Genomic DNA, 13,129 nt, shown 5'->3' on the forward strand with positions numbered 1-13,129 from the left:
TAAGAAGAAAGAATGTATATGATATCTATGTAGTTTACGAAACAATTAAAAGGTGAAATTATAGTACCGCGAAATTTAAAAGATATATGATCCGGACATTTACATTTTTGATTGCACTATAAAGGAACTGGTCTCCATTAGAAAGGTGCAATACAATATAAACAGAACTTAAGTAAAACAGTTAAAACAACACGGCTTTAATATCAAACAATTTTGTGGAATCACAGACGTGAGATTATATTCAAATGATTTATTTGGAATGAAATATACCGTTATTACCAATGGAGTTACCAGTTGATTGTTTGAACTAATTAAAATAAATTATATAAATTTGATAGTAACTAATTAAAATAAATTATTTTGATGGTTACATATATTTATTGCATCAATAAATTCATTCAAATAAAACTATTGTGATTCATTGTCAACCAAATTTAGAATTCCTAAACAATACAAGAAACTGCAAGACTTCTCATTTATGAAACTATAATGTAGTGCCTTTATAAGTAAATATCCCAACTTTACAGGGCTATTAATAGAAAATGACACAAAGTGCGTTCTTGTTGTCAACAAGAAATCACAAATAATATTTGAAAGCGTAAATTCAACGCAATTATAAGTAATTATTGTTTCCCCTCCAAAAATACGAACTATATCAAGATGATATCATAGCTTATCCCATACTTTTTAAGCATCTCAGATGTGATGCTTTTGAAAGCCTGCAGATATGTATATCTTAAATCCGTCATTGTGTGTCGACAGCAGTGAAGCACATACTTGTGCTTTGATGTATTCTAGAAAAAAAATCCAATAGATCTATATACGCATATCTGCAAACTTTCTATGCTTCATATCCGGCATTAAAAAATTTTGGGATGTGTTATGGTACCGTTTTGACATCTTTGGCAGTTTTGCAGAGGCTTACTCTGAGCACTTATAACTGTATTTAATTATACTTTCAAACTGTTATTTTTGATTTCTGATGAATAACAAAGCTGCATTTTGTTTTATTTTTTTATAGAGTTACAAAGTTGGATTCATCAATAACTATCTTATACTTTGCGCTTTCCTTAGTTTATGAAACTATATTGTTATATTACTATTGTTACTATAGTTATAAACAATTATCATTAGAGAAACAAATTGGTAGAAATAATTTTTCAATATATTATCATTATTTATTATTATTTAAAAACTTTGTAAAATAGCCGCATGCTATTTTACATATTTTACATAGATTACTTTCAATTACATTAAATCATTCTAAGGGCCCTTTTGTTAGAAATAATGTCTGTGTTCTGATTTCTGAAACAATGTTTTGTTTATAAGTCTTTAATTTATTATCATTTATTTAATCTTTTTGAAATTTTTTCGCTTATCTATAAAACATATTCCAATGATTTAAAATTTTTGAAATCATCCAATAATTTCATTTCAAAAGCAGATGTCTTTTGTCTCCTAACGACAAATTAATTCTACTCATAAAGCATTTAATATTAGCAGATAATTTTACTGAAAATGTTTCATCAACTGTCATTTTATAGTTTACATTGCTACGATTCACATAAATAACTAGAAATCATCATAACCGATCCGAAAAAAAAAAATTCTGCTAAAATAAGAAATTGCAGTTTGCTTTAAACATGTTTTAATTATTGAAAAAGGTAACTGAAAAAGTATATTTAAAATTCTAATTAAATTTTGAAGTGGAAGAAATGAAACAAAAATAAATGCTTAAATCAATCATCTGAAGTGCTATTTATACAATTCTTAAATAGAAGTATTTCGAAATTATTGCAGTAAAAGACATTGCTAATAATTTTAACCTTCCGGTATTCAGATTCAAGATTAGAAACCATACATTACAGCATTTAAATTTATATTAAGCGCAACCTTCTTACAATAGAGATCTTTTTATATCAAGGAAATTAAATTTTAATGGAGGCTGGCGTCTTTAGCAACAACAGGTCATAAAGTTAACACTCTTAAGTGTTGATTTATTTATATAAAAGAACAAAACTAGCTCGTTCTAAAAAGAACGCGAAGCACGACTGCTAATTGAGGTTAATTAATGGAGGCAACATTAATTTCTAAGCTAATAAAATAATTAAGTTAACATTCCAAAATCATCCTTTGTAAAAAAAAGTGCTCCGGAGAAAAAGTACTCAATGAAAAAAAGTATCTAGATGGTGGAAAAAAGTTAAATTTAAAACTCAAGTCCTCTTAAAAATATTAATGGGCCTTTTTTTGTATGTATTCTTGTAATGCATTTGATGAAATTTTATATTAAAGAAATAAAATTTGTATTATAAGATGATTTCTTGCCAAATAAAAGTAAAATTGAATAATTATAAATAAAAACCTAAAATATTTTTTCAAACGGCTCTTTTTTTTTCTTTTTTTTTTTCATTCTTTTGACTAAAATAGTCTTCTGGGGTTGACTGGAATTTTTTCAAAGGACTCTTTGTTAGAATTTAAACTTTGCGTTCCGGGGATAGCTTTCAGGTCTTTACGTTTATGAACATATCTTTCTTGATTTAGTTAAAAAGGCTAGCGTCTAAGACTTAATTCCAGAATCTGCATTTTCTGTAATATAATGTTCATAATCTGAATATTGTCTGTAAATTTTGCCATGTAAATTCCATTAGACTAAAATCACTGAAAACGCTTTACAGGGCAAATTGTTAGATCTGTAAATTCCAACTTGACAGGCAGAATCTTTTCAGTTAAAGGCGACCCCAAAGAAAATATTTAAAAAAATTTGTATTAACAATTTTATTATAATTTAGTCGCAATTTTTTTCCCCTCAAAAGCTTAATTAAACGTAGAATATTATTGCTCAAAATTTAGCATTATATCATTTTAAAATATTCTATATATATATATATATATTCCTTAATTTCAATACATTTAAAAAAAGCATTTCAATCATATTTTTATAACAATTTTTTTTTCATTGTCTTGCTTATTGTTTTCAGAAACAAGCTTTATGTGGATATTAAATAAGTTTTTGTGTGGATACTATAGTAATAACAATTAAGCGTAAACATTATAAAGCTAAACAAATCATTACGAATGTATAATAGTGTTATGATGTTTCTTGCTCGTGGTTCGGGTCCATTTTTTAAAATTTTCTAAAGAGAAACAAGAAACTATCAAATTCTTTTAATATTAAAATTGTGGCAATGAAATATTTTTAGAGAAATATTTAACTAATTCTTTCAGTCATGTGATTTTAAATTTTCCGTGGAAAAGAATTCATTAAAGAAAAACAGGGTTTATTTTTTAAATTTAAGATAGCAATTTTCAATATCGTCCTCTATTATCTTTTAGAATTTATTTGCCCATTGTGCCGTATCATTCAGAAATTTTGTCCTTATAAACGCTTAACAGATCGTTGTCAGCTCTAGTCTATTTATTTATGATATATTTGTCCACCAATGATTCCTTTGTTGGTTTTATGTTATAGCTTTATAATTTAATTATAGATTTTTTTTAATCGTATAATCTTTCTCTTAGATCTTATAATCTCTTAGATAGGTACTATATTGTTTACAATCCCATGCCATAATTTAAACTATAATTCTCATTTATGTTTCGTTGCATCAGAAATAAGAAATAAAAAAAGCTCTATAAATTATTGCGAAATGTAACTAGAACGTTTTTTTAATCCCATTTCAAAACAAGAATTTTCTTATTTTTCTCCTTTTCTAATTACGAAAAAAAAAAAAAAATAGGGGCGCGGTGGCCTCATGGTAAGATCTCGGCTTCGGTACCGGATGCTTTCAGGTTCAAGATGCGATTCCAGCAAAAGAGCCGTCGTGTAAGAGGTCCGGAATACGTCAAATCCGTCGGGTCCAAACGTCCTCCCGCTGGTGTGCTGTGGAAGCTTGGGAAGTGGTGCCCTAGTCCTTCCCAAAATAGCCCCATTGTTGTTTTAAAATAGGACGTTAATATGCTTGAACTAAACTAGAAAAAAAAAAAAAAAAACAACTTTTTACTCCTAATTTTCCATTCCTTCGCAAGTAATTTATTTAGTAACTATATAAAGAGATACTATAAGAGAAATAAGTGAAATTGTCCACAGAATAATTGAAGCCTTTTGTAAACTTTTCGAAAAAAAAAAGCTGATCTAATATCTTGAAGAAAAATATTTAACACTTTTAATAGAAAGTTTAATCCTAAAAAAACAGAAAACGATTATTTCATTGTAATGTTGCTTTTCCCTTTGATAAAATTTTGAAGAATGTTGTTTTAAAAAGTCCACCTATTTTATTCATCAAAAAGAATAAATAAATGTGAAAGGACGTTTATATTTTTAAATTGTATTTTCATAACAAAAAAAAAAAATTAAGTTTCCGAAAGAATTATTGTGTCATGTTTAGCACTTTTTGCTCTGCTTACTCTAGATTGTTCCGATTATGTGGCATAGAAATTGCATGATTGGATGATCTTGTCACAACATTTTCTCTAAAATAAATGTTTAAGTTAAATTAATCATTGATTCGTTGAGTGAGTACATTTCGAATCCATAAGTGTTGACAATTTTCTATTGTTTTGCCTCATTATTTTATTAGCGATCAAGAAGCAATTTTTTTCAATCAAAGTCTTGCTTCCGTTTCCAAAACAATTTACAGCTTCTGAGCATTTTCCCATGGGATAATAAACAATTTTCTGTTTCCCAATAAATGGATAAACATCAACTCATTTAAAGACATTGCCATCCATCAGTGTCCATTTTCACGCTTGTTGCAACACTGAAATGGCATTTTCAGTGCTTTTCGTGAAAGGTACCATAAATATCTCGCCTTTTTTCATAACATAACTCACATTCGAAACAATAGCTGTCGAAGAATTTGGGATATGGTCGCATCGCCTCGGTGACCAACCGTGGATTAGACTTTTCTTTATTCTAAATAGTTATGCATGTCACAGTTTATCGATAAAACACCTACAACTGCTTAAATATAACCTCGAAGATATTTTTTTCTACAGAAATCCCATATAACTATCCGGAATCAGATGACTGATGACAAAGTGAACATCCGACAAATTCCTCGCAGCCATGTCAGGATTAGTCTCAACAAAAGTCAAAGTGACTACTCACTAAAGCGTGTAAAATATTGATACTTTGCATTTAGATTATGTAAATACGCCCAAAAGAGGAAATGCGATCAACCCAGCCAGTAAATTGCGGCTACTTATATGCAAAAATTGAAGATGCTTTTTACTTGTTGCGAGTTATAAAGATTTCATCCAGATGGGTATTTTTATCTGGTTCTTTTGTCAGTTGGTTATGTGAAGAGGCGTGAATAGGATATTCGTAAGCCGATTGTGAATTCCCTGATACCATTTTAAAAAGGAATTTTCTTTTTAGTAGCATGAGTTCCTAGATAAAATCTTGATGTGAATTTAAATGTTTTAAACGCAGAGGTTCAAGTGTGACGCATTTAAATCCTGGCTAATCAGGGTGACTTAGAAAATAAGTAAAGTAATGATTATAATAAGGGATATATTGTATTGTTCACGAATTATATACCAATTGCTTTGGGCATCCATATATTTCGCCGGGATATTAGTTAAATTTCATTGTTTAAAAATAACTTCACGTTCATGATTCTGTCAAATTATCATATGTCAAAATCGTGTTATTTTAAATGTCTTACATAGTTTCTTATCATTGTGTACATGAACCTTCCTAATGGAGATTAGTCCTATTACATCAGTTACTGTTAAAAAGCATAAATCTGTGGTTCCTCTATTCCTCAAGTAGCTATACAAAATCCTCTTTCCATAGCATTCAACGATGATAGAAAATCACGAGATGAAATATTTGATGAAACAATGAAAGTGATGCGAGTTTCAGAGCAAAAAATGCGATCTTTTGTCGGAAATTAAGCAAAAAAAAAGTATTTAAAGAAATTGACAAAAATCAAATTGTCAACAAAATGAAACTATTAATATCATTAGAAAGAATTTTTTTTAATATGAAGACGATACAAAAATGATTTTTTGCTCTGTAATATTTTTGAAAGTCATTGTAGAAAACCATCAAAACTCAGATTAGTTTTTAATTAATTAAGGTACTAATTAAAATTTGAAACACATTTTCACCCTCCAAAATAGACATGTTCCTAATTTGGTAGTTGCAGGTTAAACGGTATGATATGTAGAACGTCAACACACAGACATTCATCATTATTATTTTTACTATCAGCTGGTCTTCTTGGCAGCCAGCTGGTTCGCCGGAAATATTGGTTATATGTAAATTTAGTCATCAATTATGTTAGACATGATTTCATGTCGATGATTCTGTCAAACTGCAGGATATTACGTTCTTTTACTTTAATTGAGGGCCGGGATAGCCTGGTTGGTAGGACGTTGGATTCGCGTCATTTGAGTTGCGCCGATCGAAGACTCTCCGTGTGTGTGGTGGCTGACTCACGTTTAAATCTGTCGTGGTCACAAAATCCTACATGTCGAGAGTAATACCACTGGGGGTACTGGATCAGGCGTGATCGTTCTCTGATTCAGGTCTAAATTACTACCTATTATTACTATCTGTGGATGAGTGAATGGAATGCATGAATGAAGGCCGTCTCGTAAAAAGGGTTGTGACGTGTGCGTAGCTAAGTCGTACTCTTGACCCCAGATGGCGTTACTGAAAAAGTAAGAGACGCACTCTTGGCTTAAAAGCACTGACTTCTAAAGTCAGTGGGTATATCTATGACAAGTGCCATTTAGAAACAACAACAACAACATTAATTGACCGACACATATTCTGTTCCTTATGTACGTAACCTTTTCTAATTGAGACCTGTTCAATAACAACATAACTCTATTTAAAACATGAATGTGTGGTTCATCTGTCTTTTAAATTTCGCAATACTGAAGTCTTACTTTTTTTATTTTTCTTATAAACTAACTCAGATATTAAACAGAATCATTCTTTAGTTTTCACTGGTGGAAAAAAACCCCACATGGTTAAAGATTTGATAAAACAATGGAAACAGGTTGATTTTCAGAACTATATTGTAATAAAAGAATAAATATTTAGAATGATATTCTGCAATTTGTGCTTTACGTCTATAACAAGCAGATATCCTGCATTTGTATCTGTATATAATGAATTGTATATAACGCTGATTTGCCTCTATAGTTTGGATGAAAACTGATTTACTTATATTAGCAAATAAAATCCACTATTTTTCATAAGTTCTTGTTTAAAGAGTGTTGTGACGTTTCATCTCTAGTTATAAGCAATAAGCAATGATGATAAGAATATTATATATATCCTGATACAACGAAATACAAGAAGAAAACTCAAACAGAATAAAAATCAGTTAATTTTTCTTTGCCAGTATCAGTCAGATAATAATTTCTACACTAATATTTATTTTAAACAATAAAAATATATACACTTTTATTTATTTCGCATATATAACAAAGCTTCCCATTTTGATACTTTCAACGTAATGGCGATTCAGGCTCAGCATTAACTTAATAAAAGCTTTCACTGCTCCCGAATACTCTTTTCGTGGGAAAAAAATTAAAATTTCTTTCAGAAATTTTAACTATAAATATTTTATCATATATAAAGTAGCAATCAATTCTAGGATATGTGATTAACTTTATGCCGGTACCTTGTAATTGAGGATGAGAACTTCAGGCATGGTAGTTGGTTCTCGCCACCCTTGTGAGTATACGAAAGGGTGAGGATGGAAGTATGTCCCGTCATCGATGGCGTCCCATCGATGACGGGACATACTTCCTTAGTGAAGGGTTGAACCTTGTCCGGTGATGGCCCTTAGGACTAAACCACAGTTCCCGCCAGTGCTGCTGTCGCCACGGTCCGGTCACTCAGTTTTTTCCCGTGTGCCTTCAGGAGGGTCGGAGTGGTCTTTTTGGCGCTGTAGTAACTTTATGCTGGAATTTATTTTAAAGTATTTTTAAAAACTTTGCACTAGATAAAATTTTTAAAAACGTTTTAAAGTAATTATATTTTTGAATTTTCGCATAAAAAAGATTGAAGATACACCTATGGAATGATAAATGGAACGATAAATGACAAAATCCACTTAAAAATTAAAAAAAAAACAAAAAAAAGTGTTTTGGTTAAAATAGGCATAAAGACAATCTTGATGTGAAAACGATGATGAGAATTGATTTACTCAAAATTTTGCAGATAGCTTAAGAAACGTATTATCTGGTTCTTGAACTGAAAAAAAAAGTATTTCCTTCCACTCTTTAAACATTGGGGTTTGTCTGATAAAAAATATGAAATTATGAACTTTTCTTCCATTTTGAAGCATTAAAAGATCTACAGAAAAATTTCTAAATCAATAGATAACTTATTCCCTATTGAGGAACTGCTGCATATATTGAAAAAATTATGAAAACTAAATATGAACAAAAAAGCATGTTAAGCTATTTTATTTTATGTGGTGTTTCGTAAGAAAATTCTACCAAAGATTGGAATTTGAGAAAATAGCATTTGAAGAAGTAAAATAGCATTAAAATGTATATTAATGCAAGTCTGAAAATCAGTGTAACTACCCAAAATACAGACCTAGAAAAAAAATTGAAAGGTTTTATAAAGAAAATTGATCAATCATTAAGAATATTAAATTACAAAATCATATTTTTGCTAAAAAAATTTAAAAAAAAAAACAGAATTTTCCACGTATTACCTACCTTAAAATTTAGATTGATATGTATTAAAAATACTTTTAAAGCATCACAAAAGACAAAAATTAATATTGCCGACGTCCAGAGAATATATAAACTTCAAACATCTAAATATGAAATCATCCTCTTAAGTTAAAATGTAAAGTATCTCCTATATCTATATTAATCGAAATATTTACTTTGAGTAATTTTTTAATTCGAAACCTATTCATGACATCAAAAAAAGTGTTCCCATAAAAATATTCAAAATTTGCGCAGTTTGAAAGATGTCGACAGTTTCCTACGAATATTTTAAGTACATCATCTTTTAGTGTACATTCTTAGCTTTAAAATTTACCTATGCTAAGAACGGTAACAGAATGAAGCTAGTGGTTCCCCTACCCCATCGCTATCGTACATTCAGATAATTTAATTCAGAATTGTGACATCACCCCGACAGTAACTTCTATTTTGAAATTTTTTGTATCTATGTTATAAAGTAAAAGCCACATTACAGTTTAGCAGAGAAAAAAAAAACACTTTACTGAAGCGAATAAAAAAAAATTAGCTCTGAGCTGCTTCAGTTCAGTTTAGTACGTGTAATAAGTTTTAAGTGAGGCGAGAAAAAAATAAAATAGGTGTTTCGCACATATCTAAATTTAGAAGCTGGAGAGATCCGACTCGAAACTATTTTTAGAGTTGATTGCACATGTTTACTTAGAGTTCTTATTTTTGCTCTTAAATCTAAACACTCACAAACAAATAATAACTTCATGAGTTAAAGACTGAGTGGATGATTAGAATAAGCTTTTTTCATTTATTCTTATTTAAATGCTTTTCTCATAGAAACTACTTTTTTTCAAAGTTTTTTTTTTAAATCTAGCTATTAATTTAATTTTTGTGCATAATAATCGAATAGAATAAATTTTTTTTCATTATTTAAGATATTTGATAGTTGCCAGAAATCGCATTTAAAAAGTTGCTATTAAATTGGAAATCTCCCGGTTTACGAATAAATAAATATAACTTTTTAAACGTATGAAACAATATATATATTTAACAAGCTTTTCAGCTAAATTAACTTAGATGCTTTGTAATGTAACTACTGATTATAGAAAAGAATTTGATATATTATCATGAGATATATTTATTATTTTTATCATCTGTGATGCATTTTAATCGAAATAATAGTGTCTTCCTACTGTACAAATATTCTTTATTTTTTTCAATATGCAAAGAAAATTATGATTTCTAAATATTTGATTTCGTCAATCTATGATTGGTTCGATTGGATGCACCCATGACCAATCAACATTTTGTGAACATTAGTAATCAATGTATATTATGCAGGTACGTATTTCTAAATATACTAAGTTTATAAATATATGATGAAACTAACTCCATGTTTGTTCAATGGATTAATAATAATACAATTTAGCTGTCAACGTTTGAAAAAAATGTTTGAAACATTTTGTTTTTACTGTAGGGTTTTGTGAAAGAGTTGAAATCTCAATTTATAGCCGTGACCTGTTTGATGTTTCATTTTTCATATATATTGCATAAAAAAGTGTGATTTAGAAAATTTCATAAGTCATTTATATTGAACAAGTAATATAAATTTTTTAAAGTCAATTCCTACTTTCGCAAGAATTGAACTCGCATTCTTCACCTTCACGTGAAAAAAATAAATACTGAGCGCTTTGCATTTTGCCGATTGGGCTACTGCCTGTTGTTTTCAGTTTTCATTTCAAACTGCTAAAACTATTTAAAATATTAAAAATTAATTACATTTAATAATTAATGAATTAATATTTGAAAAAACTGTATTAACATCAAGTGTCATCCACTACATGTTTAAAAAAATGTATTTGAACTTGAGTGGCTGAATAAAAAGTATTTTATTAGCGTTTGGAAATTTGAACGAGATATATAAATATATATAGGGAGAGTGTGAACTAGTAGAAATTGGAAAATAGTACATTTGATTTTACATATTATATTTCCCATTGATTCATTGTGACATTTTATAATATAGTAATAATTTATGAAAAATCATATAATGAGTGTTGTGTGCAGTTTGCTCAGAACTCAAATATTCAGACATATTTCTAAAATCTGAATTATCAACCCACCATTATTGAAGACAGATTGCAATAGCTTACTATAACTATTACGAATGCGTACTCTCTGTTTCTTAGACATTTTCCTCTTTTTTTGACAGGTTTGGTATCTCATGTGTTTTCCCAGTCTTGCGAGCAGTCACACTACGAAAGGTGCCTCAAGCAGTTGGTCGAATTCACTGACAGAGGGGACCTCCTATTCGCCCACTCCGAGGATCAGTTGAGAGAGGAATGTGTGTGAGTAACTATCGGCTACGATTCATTATAGGCACTGACTATAATGAACTTTTGTATTTTTAATTAATGAATGAATGAAAAATTTCATTCATTAATAAAAAAAAGAATGAATGAAAAATTTTATTCATTCTTTTTTTCAACAATTAATGAATAAAATGTACTAACCGAATTAATTAGCCATTTTCCATTAATTAATGAAATTAATTAACCATATTTTATTTATTTATTTTTTCTAAAAATTTCATTGATTAACTAATTAATTTTTCAATTAATGAATGAAACTTCATTATAGTCCTTGACTATAATAAATATTTTTTAGTCATTGACAACTTAAGTTGAAATAAAATAAAAAGCGCCAGGCAATAATATAATTGGTGGATGTCGTAGAACGTGTTTTTATGTATTTTAAGAATACAGAAATGATAAAATGCTCTGAAAAAGAAATATATTTCATTTTAAATGCAGAATAATTTGTACTCATTTTATATAAAAAAATTTTATTACACATTATGATTTATAAATGCATTTAGATCAAATTGAGGACAAATCTTGCGAAATAATAATCGCAATATTAACTATGAAATTCAGTTATTTTTTGTTATACATGAAGGAATTAATCATGGTAAAACAATGCATCCCAATGCCCGGATACTGGCAAACAAAACTTTTTTATTGAGAACCTAAGCATTTGTGCAGATCAAATAATCTTTTAAATAGCATCTCTATTATTCAGAATTCCACCCAGCTATGTAATTAGCAAACGTCTTTAATTTTTACATTAAATTGTGCACCAAAAACTTTTCTATTAGATAATAGAAATATATTTCAAATAAATGAATTTAAAAATAGTGATGATATGCATAAGCAGAAACACAAAAAACTCTTTTTTTGAGAAAAAATTTAAATTCACATTTAAAATAATTTTAAAAAAATCAACTAACTAGTACTTCAATTCCAACCATTTGTCCGCTTTTTACAATTTTTATTTTATAGTAGCTGCTTTCAATGACCATCTGCTTCGCCCAGGATTAATGATTGCTAAACATTTCCATTACATATTAAATAAAACTTGGCCTTAATGGGTTCCTCAGCAAAGTATTTTTAAATTTTAAATTTTGATAGTTATATAACGTACACTATTTTAAACCGGCCTGTTCATTGTATTATACTTTTACCTAATTTTCTATCATCTCCCGTAAAATGTAAACTTTTGTTTGAAACGGAAGTGATTAAGCTTCAGCTAATGCAAAAGCTTTATATATATATATATATATATATATATATATATATATATATATATATATATATATATATATATATATATATATATATATATATATATATATATATATATATATATATATGTGTGTGTGTGCTGCACATCTATATTTTTGCACATCTAATTAGATTACAGGAAAGATCAACAATCTTTCGTATCGTATATTAAAAATACATTTCAAACTGATTTCTATTCAATATTATTCATTTTTGGCGACCATCTAGTTCGCTGAAGATATTTATTGATGTTAATTTCATTCATATCAATAATATATGACTTTATATCTACGTTACAATAGAACTGTCTTTGAAAAATGTGTTGATTTAACCATTTTACTGTTTTGCCCGAGTGCCATATATGCATCGATTTATCGGATTTTGATAATTGTAAACAAAAAATAAACCATTCATAACAATTATAATTCAATATTAAAATTACTTCGAATACATAGATAAGATAATCAAAATAAGAAAATATTCCCAAAATAGAAGGTGTCATCTTATTAGATAGTAAAGAAAATAAAACAGTGAAGGAATTAATTTGCGTTCATCTCCGCATTTATTATTTTATGGGGAAATTTTGAAACCCTACTTCGTTGTGCGTTTTCTATGGAGAAAACACAGGTTTTCTGCATTATCCAAAACCCACAATTTATTTGCGATTGTGTGTGGGGGGAGGATATCTTTATTAGGGAGTATGCGAGAAACTTTCGAGGAGACTACTCCCATTGGCTTCTTCATATGAATGCTGAAGACATTCAAAACATCGATTATGTCTGTCCCTTACTACCTCCATTTTCGAGAGAACTGTCGAAACTCTACTTCAC

The 13,129-nt window shown here is 28.8% G+C and overlaps 2 protein-coding genes across 2 annotated transcripts in view; one reads left to right on the forward strand and one right to left on the reverse strand.

Moving 5' to 3' along the window:
- LOC129962395 (toxin CSTX-20-like) overlaps positions 1 to 13,129 on the reverse strand; it is a 385,421-nt gene that overhangs the window by 127,757 nt on the left and 244,535 nt on the right. The gene's annotated exons all lie outside the window — the stretch shown is intronic.
- Positions 1 to 13,129, forward strand: part of LOC129962388 (uncharacterized) — an 84,198-nt gene that overhangs the window by 58,393 nt on the left and 12,676 nt on the right. Inside the window, exon 2 of the mRNA XM_056076142.1 lies at positions 10,889 to 11,024. Within this exon, the coding sequence (XP_055932117.1) occupies positions 10,889 to 11,024 (136 nt within the window). The remainder of the gene's footprint in view (positions 1 to 10,888; positions 11,025 to 13,129) is intronic.

Source organism: Argiope bruennichi, chromosome 2, assembly GCF_947563725.1.
Source record: "Argiope bruennichi chromosome 2, qqArgBrue1.1, whole genome shotgun sequence".
NCBI classification, from domain to species: domain Eukaryota; kingdom Metazoa; phylum Arthropoda; class Arachnida; order Araneae; family Araneidae; genus Argiope; species Argiope bruennichi.